Source organism: Panthera tigris, chromosome A2, assembly GCF_018350195.1.
Source record: "Panthera tigris isolate Pti1 chromosome A2, P.tigris_Pti1_mat1.1, whole genome shotgun sequence".
NCBI lineage: Eukaryota > Metazoa > Chordata > Mammalia > Carnivora > Felidae > Panthera > Panthera tigris.
Window position 1 is genome coordinate 41294206 of NC_056661.1, and position 16522 is coordinate 41310727.

General features: G+C 38.9%; 1 protein-coding gene across 1 annotated transcript in view; it reads right to left on the bottom strand.

The window, feature by feature from the left end:
- The window catches only part of CNTN3 (contactin 3), a 331683-nt gene that overhangs the window by 96944 nt on the left and 218217 nt on the right, over positions 1–16522 (bottom strand). The window contains exon 6 of the mRNA XM_042977355.1: positions 959–1162. Coding sequence (XP_042833289.1) covers positions 959–1162 — 204 coding nt within the window. The remainder of the gene's footprint in view (positions 1–958; positions 1163–16522) is intronic.

The following is a 16522-nucleotide window of genomic DNA, read 5'->3' on the forward strand; positions in this document are numbered from 1 at the left end:
ACTGACTGGAAAGAAATGTTTAGGTAATATGTGGTCATGACATTGTGCTGTATCAGATACGGTTTTGTGTAAGTGGGGCAGTTACACAGGGTTACAAATCTGATTCCTTTAAAGCTCATGTGTTCCCTTGAAATAGCCATGAAGGGGTAGAGAAAACACATTTATTTTCTTTTCAACTTTACTAAGGTATGATTAGCAAACAGAAATTATATATATTTAGGCTGCATGTACAACCTGATATTTTTTACTATGTACAATGTGATGATTTAATATACATATACATTGTTAAATGATTATCTCAAATCAAGTTAACACATCTAGCACCTCACACAGATACTATTTTTAATTTCTTAATATTCTGTGGTGACAACACCTCAGGTCTACTCTTGTAGCAGATTTCAAGAATACAATACAGTATTATTAACTATCATCACTATGCTGCTGGTGGCAGGGAAATGGGGAGAGGTTCATCAAAGAGAATGGACTTTTAGTTACAAAATGAATATGTTTTGGGAATCTAGTGCATATTTTTTTAAAAAATTAAGAGATGACTTATATACTATAAAAATACATCCAGAGCTTAAAGAAGCTCACGGTGGCCAAAATCAGGACAGGTGACTTCATGACAATGTAACCTGAACCTAGGCTGAGAAAAACCTCAAGCTTAGTTGAATGCTCTCCCGTCACCATCTTGAAATTCCTAATAATTTCTGAACACTGGGTCCATCATATTTATTTTGCACTGGTCCTCGAAAACAATAAAGCTGGTCCTGGGTAAGGATTAGGTACAGGGACCTATGGTCAATGAAATGATCTTTCTTCATCACTGTACTCATATTTTTTTGTTCAGCGCAAAGTGAAATAATTCTTCATGGTATACTTTTCACTTTTTCCCATTTTTTTTTTGCTTGGATTCACAATGTTTACATTTAGAATTGCACCTTGAAATATTTCCTACCGTCAGAACGTAGCACCAAAGGAGTTGGGGAGCCCAGCACTCTGGTGTTCGTCACCGTACTGGTCACCACACACGTGTAATTACCCACATCGGATGGTTCGACCTTGGCAATATACAGGTGGCCTGTTTCTTGAGAGACAAATCTCCGACTGTCTTCTTCAACAAATGATGGATATTCATTGAAGATCCAAGCATATGATAGTTCTTACAAAATTTTTGGAGAAAAGAAATCCCATCATTAAGGCAAGTTTTCCACAGTATACTAAAAATACGTACACAAAACCACCTCTATGACAAAGTAATGGTGAGTGGTTCTATCGCAGGTCATGAAGAGAGACATTTCTGTGAACTGATTCTGCAGTCAGTCTGCATTACAGTGGAGGACAGTGCTGATTAGCATTCTTGCAGGAGCAATATTACTACCATCATCATTATCGCTACTCCAGACACCTCCTGACAAGTTTCTCTGGTTTCAGTCCTTCTCCTTTTTAATTTGTATCTCCACACCGCATATTCTATGATCTTTCAAATTTACCAACCTCATCATGTCAGTTTGTGATATAACACTTACCTGCAATTCCCTGGAGCTCCTGGGAACAATGCCACATTTCTTAACCTGAATAAGAGACTCCGCATGGTTAAGCCCCTGCTTCAAGTCTGAGCCCTGGGTCTTGGCACCTGCTGTTCTGGGAGCCTGCAGTATCCTTGTTCTCTGTCCACTCCTTTGCCTCCTCCCCTTTTAACACTAAACCCCATTCTCCCACAACAACTTCCACATGGTTTTCAAAGGTTGGTGCCAAACATCAGGAACCACCTCTACAGAGAAGCCTTCCTTCATCCTTGTCTCATGGTAGGTTCTCCTTGATAGAGCAACGCTAAGTTTCTATCAGTTAAAACACTTACTGCTGTATATGTAATGGTCTATTTACGTAACCACCCTCCCACCACTGGGTAAACACTGATGTCAACTCTTATCCTGACTGCCCTCCCCCGCCCAATTACCAAAATGAAACATCCAGAGACACTTAATAGTCCTCAATAAACATTTATTGAGTTAATTAAGGATACAATTATGCTCCTATCTCCTCTGTAAAGTCTAATATGAGAGTTTTCTTGACTTTTAGGGTCAAGGTAAACCAACTTTCTCCCAAGGAACTAATGTTTTTTACTCTGTGATAATGAGGGTAAATAATATGATGCTGCATTGTTCTAGATGCCCATATTTTTCACAGGCAAGTTGTTACTTAAGCACAGTTACCACAGTTGACTTCTTTGATTCCTTCTTTCCATGGTCCTATCGTTTTTTATGATTTTATCAACATTATTGCAGTGGTTCATTACTGTAATGTTTTTTCAAAAGAATTTTCCGAAAACATGTAATCAAAATCAATTTAGTGAATAACAAGTTCAAAATACATTCAAGGCATAATTCCGGGATGAAGGATCTCTGCATTTTGTAGAAAGGGACACTAAGTCCGTTTACAAATAACAATGAGATAATGTAAAAGGGCTGGGGGAGAGTTACTCTGGGTTTCAGAGGAAGAAGAGGTGACATTCTCTCTTGACTGAAGAAGAGGTCTTCAAGGACACAACAATATTCTGACAGCAGGGATAAAAGCACTCCAAATGAAGTGAGGAGCATGTGAAAAGCAAGTTGGGGAGAGATCATGGTAAATACCTGGTGGAAATGAGACACAAGTGACTCTCTTCTGCCTTCAATGGAAATGCAAATGTTTCATGATTCCAAAGGTTAGCAAGTCAATGGCATATCATGCACATGTTAAGAAACACTGATTTTTAACCTTGAATCGATCTTCACATCATGCTGTATCATTTCAGTAGAGTGTTTCATAAAATTCCAATCAGTCATGTGATAGGTTGTGAAATTTAAGTTGTTTGTCAGACTTTGAAAAAAAAAATGGGTCTCAAACATCCACTCCACAGTTGGCCTCATGCCTACATTGATAGTGCTTTTTCTCTTACAATAGTACTAAATAGGGGCACCGGGTGGCACAGTCTGTTGAGCTTCTGGCTTCGGCTCAGGTCATGATCTCACAGTTCGTGAGATCGAGCCCCACATGGGGCTCTGTGCTGACAGCTCAGAAGCCTGATTCGGATTCTGTGTCCCCCTCTCTCTCTGCCCCACCCCTGCTTGTGCTCTGTCTCTGTCTTTCAAAAATGAATAAACATAAAAAAATTAAAAAACAACAACAATAGTACTAAATAAACCATAGAGCTGGAGAAAGCTGGTCAGGTCGGCTGAATCAGTTCTGCATTTGCTGAAATTGACTGCTGTGGAAGCCTTACTTCTTTAGGCTCTTTCTATTACTCTAAGCATCTCCCACCCCATAATCCTTTAACCCCTGTAACATCACCTCGTTTAAAGAAGGCAAAGCCATCTCCTCTGCTTTTCAAAGTGTTCTATTCCTGAAATTCATATAATTGTCCCTCTGCCTTTTATTTCTTACTTAAATATGTCCCTTGTATCCAGTGAGTGCGAAACTTCCACTGCTCCCCAACGTAATAGACCTCAGCTTGGTATTAAGGACAAGAAGTCAACCTTGTTAAACCAGTTTCTACTAAAGTAAGAATGGTTGGTGGAAAGAACTCAGATTTAGAGTTGGAAAATCTAAAATCATGTAAATTCATATAAGAAATATTATGCAGCAAGGAGAATATATGATCAGTAACCAGATGCAAAATTTGGAACAACTCTAACATATGTAATTTTGACTGAAAAGTTACAAGGCTCCACTTGTATTATTTCTTTTAATCCCAAACCAATATCATTGACTTCAATATTGTACTATTAACATACTGTATACAGATATTGTGGTGTGATATAGCAACAAATGATAGAAGAGAAGAAAGTCAAAATCAAAATCATTTGAAGGCTGTTCCCGAAATGAGCAAGGAGAGTTGAGGGGTGGACTGTGGTGAACATGGAGGTGTCCCACTTAGGTCTCACCTCAGGAGAACTTACTGCAGGAAACACAATTAACTGGTGGTAACCACCCACCGGCACAAGAGCGAGGGGGCTACTTCCAACTAACTGATGAATTCCACTGCGGTGCTGATGCTTGCCCATTCTGCGTCCCCCTCCACCCCCCCCCCCCCCCCCCGCCGCTCCCCACCCCGGTACCAAATGTCTCCAAGGGCAACTCTGGTTGGAGATGCCCCATCAGATAATGGCCACACTGTTCTCAGAGCTGTGAGGCGGTCTGGCTTTCTTCCTATGTGACTTGTCTTTTCCTCTCTTTGCTCACAGATACTGGACTTGACTCTCCCCTCCACCAATTTCTGCTCCCTCCCTGTTTATCCTCCACAGGTATTTCCTCCAGATTTTTTTTTTTTAATAACAAGTTTGATCCTCTAATCTCACCTTGGGGTTTGCTTCTCAGAAGACTTGAATGTACATGGTGTTGCCGAAACTGAGTAACAGACTCTCCTCTGTATTACCAATTGCCCCTTCCCTTAGACCTGAAGGAAATAGCCTCTTTAACTGACCTTCCTTTTCAATAACTGTCTAAGACCTTCAGGCTCTTCAAATTTACAAACTGACCTAACTGATTCTTAGTAACTACCCTCCAGACAAGCCCAGATAAATCAGTATCCCAGAGGAGAACACTGTAAGCCCATCCTGAGACCTCACCAAATAGAGAAGAAACTGTAGAACCTTCATCTCCTGAGCAGAAGTCTTAAACTATCATTCTTAATTTGAGAATCCCATGGAGAAAAGCTGCTGTTTTGTAGAAATAAGTACTCCTGTATTCTCCTTTGAGAATTTGTATCATCAGGCAAATGTGAGGGTCTATCTTAGACTGGCATACTAGTAGCTCTTGAGCTACAAATGCTTTATATTTGTAAACCATCACCAAACGGACATCATGTATGTGATCTTCACATGGTCACATGGACAATATGCGTTCTGCATATTATACACTATAGAAAAATATTTTAATTTAATTTTATTGTTGAATTTTTTTTGTTTATTCATTTTTGAGAGAGAGGGGACAGGGGCAGGGAGAAAGGGAGACACGGAAACCTAAGCAGGCTCCATGCTCTGAGCTGTCAGCAGAGAACTCGATGCGGGGGCTCAAACCCACAAACCATGAGCTCATGACCTGAGCCGAAGTTGGACACAATCAACTGAGCCATCCAGTGGCCCCTAGAAAGCCATTTTAAATACTTGTCAACAATATTTCCTCCTTCTTCACATTCTAAAGTCACAGTACGTATACTTTTCAATTAAAAGTGCAATAATATAGCGTACATATTGGAATACAAGGTAACCAGAATAAATTAATGGTCTTCCTCCACTATTTCTCCCAGATACATACTCAGAAAATCAAGAATAAAAACAATCTTTGGTGAACAGCACAAAAATCTAACTGTAAGGTTGTCAGCTGGGATAAACAGGAGAAACGGGAAAGTGGGAAGAAGAGCCACTCAAGGTATGGAAGAGGTTGTACTGGAAATCACTTGTGAGACTCAGGCAGGTAACCTAGAAGTGAATGGCCAAAGGGTGGATGAGACCTTTAAAGATACGCTTACCAGAGGGTTTGGGACTAACAATGGCAAGATGGGCAGAATAATGCCGCCCAGAATATGTTAACACCCGAATCCCTGAAATCTTGAACATGTTACTTGACATGGTTAGAGGAACAGTGCGGGTGTGACTAAATTAAGGACACTGAGATGAGATTGTTATCTTGGATTATCAGGGGTGGGGAGAATGTAATCACTAGAGTCCTTGTAAGAGGGAAGCAGCAGGGTCAGAGAATCGGAACTATGACCTCAGAAGCAGGGGTCTTACCCAGAGAGAGCTATTTGAGGATGCTGCTATGCTCTTGATTTGAAGATGGAAGAAGTAGCCATGAGTCAAGGAAAACAGGTGGCTTCCAGAAGCTGGAAAAGGCAAGGCAATGGATTCTCCCCCCGGAACCTTCAGAGCCTTCAGCAGCCCTGTCGACATCTGGCACCTGATTGTAGCTCAGTGACACCTGTATTGGACTTGTGACTTACAGAGCTGTAAGACAGTAAATCTGTGGTGTTTTAAGTCACTTCATTTGTGGTAATTCGTCACACGAGCAACAGGAAACTAACAGAAATAACGATCATAGCTAACAAAGAGGTGTTTATTAAGCCCAGGTGCAGTGCTGTGTGATAGACACAAAACTTCCAAAGAAAAACAAATGATTAGAGACAAAAAAGTGGAGAAATCCTGGCCTGATAAGGCCTAAGGAAGAATCGTATGTTATACAAAATGATTGTAAGACCAATACAATGGCAGGGGTGGGGTGTTCCAAAAGAGACAGCAAACCACAACCACCCCAAAACGAATGAATTCGTGTTCGGTTGTTTTATATAAAGATTCAGACCCTTAACAACTCATGGAAAGAAATCAAATCTGGGCTTAATATGGAATACAGTGTCATGACAGGCACAGCAGAACTTTGGAGGACCTACCCACCTTTCTTTATAGACTTACTTATTGAGATGGAATGATACATAACTTTTATCTCCTAGAGAGAAGATCTGCACAATTTCATTTATTGCCTGCATAACTGTGTTAAAATATATGGCATCACTCTGATTGAAAACATTAGAGAATTATGTGATTTACTGCATTCTGAATAAAGTAAAAAAATACCTGCTGTAATACTATGAGAGTTTACTTATCATAAAAATCTGCATTTGCAATAAAGATTAATTGTACACTGCAAAGTAAAATATATATCAAATCGGCATTCTTCAGGGATTTTTCAACATCATTTTATGTATGATGATAAATACAAAGCTACACTAAAAATGATAATTTTATATACTCAAATGAACTAGACTTTACAAAACCTTTCACAACTTGTGGTGTAAATCACAAACACATTATGCCCAAACTACTTGGCCTCTGGGCTTCCTATTAACAACTCTACATTAATATTAGGTATGTGAAATATTTTTTAGAAGAGAGAAAAGAGATTTTGCCAATCAGAGCCATAAATTAAGATAATGAAGTCCTGAAACTGCTTTCTAAAAAAGTAGTATGTGATGAATGACATCACTCCTCTAGCCATATTCTTTCCCAGGTCACTTAAGTGTAAGGCCAGTCAATTTAGCAGGAAATATGTCACTCTAGTGTTTACCTGGAGATACATTAATACACATACTACTGACATTTAAGGGTTTATTTCTAGTTCCATTATGAAATTCTATTATGAGGGAGATTTAATCCTTTGTATGGGGATTTTCAAGAAGAAGTTGTCAAACAAAATTGCAGTTGAACAAAATTGTAAAAGTAACTTTGGCTATTTTCTCTGGTGCCAACTGGGAAGTTTGACCTACTTAAAATAAGGCATACTAAAAAAAAGGTTGTGGGAACTTGATGGCTGTTAGTCAAGATTTGTATCACTGATTCATACAACTGGGAAGGAAATTTTGCTATGGAGCTTAGAGATATCACCCACTGATGGAGGGTCTGAGAGAGTACATACTCAAAGATCTAAAGCCATGTAGAAAAATGAAGATAATATAAGGTTCAAAGAAGAAAAGGTCAATAGTAAGGACAGAAAAAAATCTGTACCCTTAAAGCAGAAGGTATCTATGGACATTTCCAACATTTCAGTGTGTTGTCTTTCAAAAGCTGTTTTGTAAGTTGTTGTTTGAGGGTATACTTCCTTGCTTAGCCGGTAAATGTCTGACTTATCCATTCTGATTTAGGGTACTAATAAATGTGACTTGTGAGGGTCCTCAGATAAAGAGAACAATGATCAGGGAAGAAAACAAAAACTAAAAATGACATTCCTTTATCCTTATACTTCTGGGCGGAGTCTCGGCCAGGAGTCAGCAAAGTATAGCTAGGGGGTCAAATCTAACCTGCTGTCTGCTTTGTAAACTAAATATTTTGGAACAGACTTGCACCCATCCAATTCTTATCATCTGTGGCTGCTTTTATGCTTACAGAAGCAAAGCTGAGTAGCTGCAACAGAGACTATACAGCTCATAAAGACTAAAATACTTATCTGACTCAACTTATAAGAAAAAGTTTGCTGACCTGTTCTAGGTCAGTGTTAGCCTGAGACCAAGTTATGAGTTTGGTGATCTTTACCTGACTTACTTTACTTTTACTCCTCTTTTCCTTATGAGGCTGTCATATGTCCTAAGTACACGAAGCTTCACAAAGTGTAAGCTAGTCTCCTAAATCTTCTATGCCTGTCTCTCTTGCTTTAGCCTGCTGCCTTTTGGGAGCACGCATAAGTCATTTCCATTGCAGAAATGGAAATAATGCAGCTTCCTGATGTGCTCTGTGACCACCATTTTGTGGACCACCATTTTCCTTAAGAAACAGAAATATTTTCAGCAGGCACTTGCATCTTCCATCATATCGAGACTCCACAAGGCTCTGTCTTCATTTTTCAAAGGTGTTCATTTATTTTTCAGAGAGAGAAAGAGAGCGTGAGAGGGGGAGAAGCAGAGGGAGGGAGACAGAGGACTTGAAGCAGGCTCTGTGCTGACAGTAGAGAGCTCAGTGCGGGGCTCGAACTCACAAACAGTGAGATCATGACCTGAGCGGAAGTCGGATGCTTAACTGACTGTGCCACCCAGGTGCCCTTCTGTCTTCATTTTCAATGCTTCCACCAGGGTAGCTCTTCTAACACGTGCCTCTGTCTCTTTCCCGGTACTATGGTTGCTAAAGCTGATGTGGTGTTAAAGTGAAGTTCTTTCCTCCATATCTGTTGATGCAGAAATGGAGAGAGCCCTCGAGAGGCCATTCCTTATTTTTGCTTGGATACATACATTCTTCCTTTTTCTCATGAAGAACTTTTTAAATTTTCCCCAAAGAACCAACATTCTCCCAACCTTAATTCAAGTTGTTTCAGTGGACTGACCCTACCCTTGTCTCCCCTTGTTCCAAGGATATCTCAGGATGAGGACGTGCAAGGTGGGGGCCAAATTTAGTGACACTCAAACTCTAATGTCCAGCAATGATTTAGGGGAACCAAGGAGCGAAAACACTGGCAAGACATTTACTGACCTTCTTCCTTTGGCCAAGGTGCTAAGGAAGCATGGCATTGTTAAAGAAAGGACTTTAAATTTTCCTAAGAAAATTTCCTGACCTAATCAGGATGGGTCAGTTACGGTAATGTTTCATGACGACAGGACAATCCTCTCATGTCACAGACACATCTACAGTCACTGCAACCCCTTGGTTGTATGTGGACTTTCTGCTAGAGTGATGGACCTTGAGCAGAAACCCCCCAGATGACAGAGTCAGATCCTAAGATAAGAGAGACTTTGGGAATATAATGCATTTCTTTTCTGATACCTTGTTCCTATTATAAAAAAAATACGCTTTTCAAAGGAGTTCAAGACTCAGAAAATGTTAGAAAGCAATATTAAGATTAGCTCAAAACTCAAATGCTGTGGATGACTACAAGTTTCATCACCAAGACCTGCCTGTGCAGCTAAAAAGAAAATGCTTTGTAATTGCACATTTTGCACAATGCCACGCTTGATGCAATGTGTATGCGTTAAATATATGCCAAGTTCCTCTCGCCAGGTTTGTACCTTCCTCATCACTTACACTGAATAATGGACAATTTTTATGACTTCAGTGACAGTAAACAACATTTTCCTTTTAAGTGCAGTCCAGGAGATGCTAAAGAATCCTATAGCTCATGGGAGTGCTAATTGGAGCCAATTATAATTTGATTGACCTGCCTTGCTATTAAAATGATATGCAAAATTTACACTGCCCTTGCAAAATGGTAATTTCCTAGTACAAGCTAACTACAGGAAGCCCATCCTTTAACGAATCCAAAGGTGGTGCTTTTGGGTTACAATTCCCACATCAACTCTCAGAAGCTAATTCCAGAGAGGGGCCTCACTGGGTTGCAAATGATACAAAAGAACTCTATGGATGAGGAAAAGGTGCAATAAAAATAACTGAAATAATTAAGGACTAGTGAATAAAGTAGCAGCATCACAGTAACTGTCCATTCCTCATTACGTCTCATTTTCTTTTATTCTTTCCTCAAGGAATGTCATGGGGACTTGATATTTCTCTTCTTGCCATGCTGGTGATTTTTTTTTTATAGCAGAATAAAATGTCCACTTTCACTAGTAAATAGAATGTGGTTATTAGTGGAAGATGAAGTCATGCTGCCAAACCACAGGGGGCTTCTTACCGGGGACAATAAATGAGTCCTCGGGAAGCTGGAGAAATTAATCTCTGTCTCTCTCTGTCTCTCTCTGTCTGTCTCTGTCTGTCTGTCTGTCTGTCTCTCTCTCTCTCTCTCTCTCTCTCTCTCACACACACACACACACACACACACACACACACACACACACAGAGTACTACTACTTGCCATTAGTAGCACATCGAACTGTTCATCAAAATAGTTTAATACTATTAAAAAAACTTGTCTTAAAACGGATCTTTACTCTCTCTGATTTGTAACGTTTCAGAATAATAGATTTTAAATAGCAGTAGCTTTGTTATAAACTTCTGAAATAGTACAAAGTCACATGATTTTTAAAAATGACTATTTAAATGTTTAATTATGCCAGGATATGTGATTATGCCTGGATGTCCAAAATAAACTTGACAACAAAAAACAATGCCCCCCTCCCCCCACCATCAATAATCAAAAGTAATTCCCAGCCTTCACATCTGTAGGGCTCTATAAATGCCAATTCCTTTGGGCTCTAAAGGATGTGCTCAGATTTCAGCATCAGGTTCAAGTCAAATATAAATAACAGTTTGCAGGCTTTGAAAAAAATAATAGGAGTTTGGAAAGTAGCATTTGTACTACCTCATGTTCCTTCACTTGTTACACTAACTTATAAATACACGTTTACACAGGCATTTCTTCTCTGCCTCCATAGTGTTTCTAGTCCTTGCCTATGTGGCTATGCACATATATCCAGGGAAAAATCTATCACGTTATCAACTCTGTAAGAATGTCTTTCAAAGCCTGAAAAAAATTGTTACAGCTTTTGCTATGATTTAATAATTTACTGATGTTAGAAAGAAATAAACATAAAGAAATAAAAGGTTATTGCTCAAATGCTTTAGTTAAAATTCTCATTTGTGTATTAATGTTTGACTTTTTTAGAAATCACCTCTCTGATCTTTCTCTGTAAACATTTACTATGTTGACCAATTGGCTTATCTATCAAATCCTGAATATCGTTATCTTATACTCGATCCCTTTTTATTAACTGTTTTCTCTTTACAGTAAACCCAAGTCAGTGCAAAGAATAATTTCTGGTCAATGAAAGATCAATACTTAAAGAAGTATATGAATGTCCCTAATTTAGGGACTCTTTCACAACTTACACTATCCAGGTAAAGGGAACAGTAAGGGGTAAAAGTTAGGAAGAAAATAATATATTGCTCTCATTCTACCCTACTCTATCATTATGAGCTCCTCAAAATGATGGCTGTTTAATATGTGAGACTGTCTATATTAAATAAAGAACTTTTGATTGAATATTAATTTCTAGTAGATTTACCCTTGCTACTTCAGTACGTTTTCCTTATCCCCATTTTATTTTTCAACTTCCCAGCTACCTGTTTACAAATGTTACATTTAACTAATAGATGTGCATTGTATTGGTCAATGAATACAGAGATGTAAGAATAAATGAATAGCAAACTGATGTAGAGTATGTCAAAGGCAGCATTTTTAATATGCTATATTCCAGGGCTATGCAGCTCTTACATTTCTGTATCTAAGGCTAATGGATTAATGACCTTTCTTATTTTTTTAATGTTTATTTCATTTTGAGAGAGAGAGCACAAGCTGGGGAGGTGCAGAGAGAGATGGGGACAGGATTTGAGGCAGGTTCTGCGCTGACAGCAGAGAGTCTGATATGGGGCTTGAACTCAGGAACTGTGAGATCATGACCTGAGTTGAAGTCCTATGCTCAACGGACTGAGCCACCCAGGTGCACTGATTAATGATCCTTCTATTCACTCTTAAGAGGATCACTAGGATTCTAATCAGGATCTTGTTCTAATATAAAGATATTGAATGAATATTGGCTTCGTTGTGATTTTCACAACTGTAGAATAGGAATCCACTGAGGCAAATCGTTTTAAAAATGCATCCTAATTACACTTAAAATTAGTAGCTGAGCTCATTTGTACCTCATGTGTAAGGTTACAAAGCTCATGCCATAAACCTCAGTTGGTAAAACCAACCACCTCAAATATTTAATATAATCTAAGTATATGGTTCTATTGACAGTTGTTCCTAAAATGCAGTCAAGTTTATGAAGTTTACACTTCATCTCTTTCTTTTTACATTTTTCAAATAAGAAACAAATTATAATAGAAGTTGTAAGAGCACTGGCTCTTCCATTATTTTTCTTTCTTTCCTTCTTTTGCTTTTCGATTTTCTTTCCTTCCTTCCTTCCTTCCTTCCTTCCTTCCTTCCTTCCTTCCTCCCTCCCTCCCTCCCTCCCTCTTTCTTTCTTTCCTTCTTTTGCTTTTCAGTTTTCTCTTCCTTCCTTCCTTCCTTCCCTCCTTCCTTCCTTCCTTCCTTCCTTCCTTTTTTCCCAAATGTATTTACCTAAAACAATACAAAGAAATGCAAAGCAACCACCTGCTCCCTCTTTCTGATGTTTTTGTACAAAGCACTTCTGGTAAAGGAGACAGGTTTCCTGGTGAAGAAAAACCAGCAATCATATAAGTGCTCTTCAGCCAACATAATGAGAAGCTTTTCTTTCCAAGAAGTAAATATGCACACCTACAGTGTAAGAATATTAGACTCTGTCTTGGTCACAGTCAAAGATAACTTATACAGGAATGTTAAAATGTGTGACAGAAATGTTCACTGATCCTCTTTACACCGAAGGTATACTGAACTTTATTCCTTCCTAATTCAATATTGTATCTTCTTTTTTAATTTATTTTTAACTCTTTTATTTAAAAAAATTTAATGTTTATTTATTTTTGGGAGAGAGAACATGAGCAGGGGAGGGGCAGAGAGAGAGGGAGACACAGAACCTAAAGCAGGAGCAGGCTCCGAGGTGTCAGCACAGAGCCTCACATGGGGTTTGAACTCAGGAGACTTGAGATCATGACCTGAGCCAAAGTCGGACACTTAACCGACTGAGCCAGCCAGGTGCCCCTATATCTTCTATTTACTCTCCCTAAAAATACTGTGATTTTACTTTCTAAAAAAATTCATGTTGAACAAGTTGTCTTGCTGATTTACCCCGCTTATTTTGATTCTTTTCCCTTACTATTACTTGAGGTGATATAAATATCTCTTTGCCAGTTCTGTTTCAGCAGTCAATAGTCTGAGTGAAAGCAATGCATTTATTTTAGTTACCCTGTGGAACTCTAGTTCTCTGCTTCTAGACACTTTTTCTGTCTTTGTTTGAGACCATATGTTGTTAAGGCTCTGGGAATTACTGAAATTGCTCATATTTATTTTATACCATATTTAAAATTAAAAAAAATTTTTTTTTAATGTTTATTTATTTTTGAGAGAGAGAGAGAGAGAGAGAGAGAGAGAGAGAGAAAGAGACAGAACATAAGTGGGGGAGGGGCACAGAGAGAAGGAGACACAGAATCTGAAACAGACTCTAGGCTCTGAGCGGTCAGCACAGAGCCTGACGCGGGGCTCGAACTCACGAACCGTGAGATCATGACCTGAGCTGAAGTCGGACACTTAACTGACTGAGCCACCCAGGTGCCCCTATTTCATATTTTTTAAAAGTTTATTTATTTTGAAAGAGAGAGAGAGAGTGCATGTGCACACACATGAATGGGGGAGGGGCAGAGAGAGAGGGAGAGAGAGAGTCCCAATCAGGCTCCACATCCAGCTCAGAGCCAGATGTGGGGCTCAATCCCATGACCCTGGGATCATTACCTGAGCCAAAATCAAGAGTTGGACGCTCAAACGACTGAGCCAACCAGGCACCCCTGTTTTATACCACATTTAATTTCAATTGCATATCTTTTGGAAAATTTATGAGCATGCTCTTTTCTTTCATCTCTTTATTTTATTAATTCAATTAGTTGACCTTCCACTGGCATGAAATGAAGGGCTTTTCTAGCTTCCAATTTGAATGTGTCACATCAAAGAGTATTTAGCATGCCATGTTTTGTATCAAGCAACCTTGTGGCTATATTCTATTTCTGTCACTCACAGACACTTATCATACTTGGGCTCTGGTAAAAAAAAATAAATTGTATTGCTTTTCTTTAGAGAAAGATTTTCAAATTTCAGTTAGAGAATCCACTTTTGTACCATTTGTTCACCAGAGAAAATGTAAGAAGGTAGCGAGAATAGTCTTAGCCAGAAGGATTTGATTATCAGTCCCGCAGGGTACCTGATGATGGCGGCACGTAGACAGGACATGGAAACTGTTCTGTGGTACTCCAAATTTCCTTTCAGGCTCTGACATATGAAGATACAAAGGAACACTTCTCTACTGCTTAACAAGGAGAAATGGCAAAGACCATGCGGATAACAGAATCTCAAGGAGAGCATAAAGTACTGTTTAAGGACACAACAGTGCTTGACCAAGCTTTCTCTCTGATTGTAAAAACAACTTGAAATAAGCTTTTTGGGATATCCTTGGAAGTAAGGATTTCTGTGTTGTAGTCATGGGATTTGAGGTTTAGACATTACTGTGTCCATTCTTGGTATGCGCCTTTGATAAATTATCTTAAACTCTCTAGTCTCACATTCTTGTTCCTCAAGAAGGAAAGGGTTGCATGGAATTGGTTTGGTTGCCATTCTGTGGGATATGGATCCTCTGGAAACTGCAGAATTACCGTAAGATTAGACAATCCATATGCCTGCTATACTTGATGGGGAGACTGAACAAATTATATGTTACATAACATATACACAGGTCCTATTACTTAAAATGTGTGGGCTATACTGTGACTGACAAAAATGTATATTCAGTTAAAAAGTGTTAATGAATTCATTAGGGCTTTTGTATATCATGTATTTTCTCTCTCAAAAATACAAAACGCAAGAAAAACAGCTACGTTGAAAACTTGGATACTGATACTGATTTTAACACTAGATACTGATAACGCCTTTACATGTCAGCTTATTTAATCCTCACAAAACTCTATGAGGCAAATATACTCATCCTGTTTTACACAGATGAGGCAACCAAGGCAGTTAGGGAAGTCCCAAGTTATAAGAAAGTTCGAAGGATTTGAATCCTGGCAGTGTGGAACAGAGCCTAAAGCACTTCACAGGACTGTCTTCCTGTTCTATCTTTTCAATCATGTGAGTGATAGTAGCGTCTCGACAGTTCAAATGAATCCATCAATTCAAAAGGATTGGGGAGTAATGCTGTTTATGATCCCTTCTATCCCTTAAAATACTAAATCTCCTTTATAAGTCTAATTTCTACATATACGGTCTACGGTATTGTTTAAAAACAAGAGTCAATGGCAAACAGACAAAGCAAAACCAAGTAATAGCTATGACAGAAACAAACAAACAAACAAACAAACATGACTAGGATCCATTCCTGGTTCTGGTACTTCCAGCGATGAAACATCCAGAAAATTTCCTTTCCTCTGTATGCCTCAGTTCTCTTTTTTGCAAAATAAAGATAACAGTACCTATTCCATAGGTTTGGTGTGTAGGTTAAGTAAAATACAAAGTACTTACAGGCATGCATGATAAATAATGAGTGGCCAATAAATGTTTGTGGTTATTGTCACTGTTTTTGGTACTGTTTTGGTCCTCTTTGACCAAGGGTCAAAACTTTGTAGGTTGGAACCCTACAAAGAAGTTAAATATGCAAATTTCTGGCATTGTAAAGAAAGCAGAGATGCAGGGCTGAATAACAAGGGCTCGGAAGTGAACCAGCTGACCTTGATGCAAGGAGAGAAGATTGAATTTTCCCTGGCAGAATTAGGGAGCAGACCAAGCCAAATGGAAGAGCTTAGAATGCTGGTAGGGAGGCCATGGCAAGTATCTGTCAGAGTTTCTCTGCTTTCTTGATGGTGAGAAGCTCTAAAATGATGGTGCGCATGGATATTTGACCCCTATGACCAACTAGGTTGAGTGGTGGGTCTTGCTTTTTAATAGTGTTTTAGTACACTTTTAGGAGATACTGAGGCATATACTACTGGATAGATAGAAACTATTACATATAAAAAGAGAAGGGAAACACGGCAAGAATAAACTTTCTTCAGAACAGCTGACAGAACCAGAGACAGAAGAATAAAATAATTAGAATAATTGGGATTAAAATGTTTTTCTTAAGAGAAAACGTAAGCTACCGTAACTGTTCTGAAAAAGTTACCTGGTCTCATGTGAGTCAAAAGCCAAAAGGACCAAGCTTTGATTCTGAAAATATGCAAAATGCAGGCATGAGAAAACACAGCATCCTTTCCGCTAAATTAATCAGATGAACTACCTTTGTAGCCAAAGCAGGTTTCTCAGTACAGGTGAACCAGGGAACATTGCTCCACAGGGCACTGGAAGCTATCAATGACATGGAGTCCTATTTCTAACATGCTTTTGGAAATATTTCCAAATGGGAACAATCATTTCTAAATGTCAGTTCACG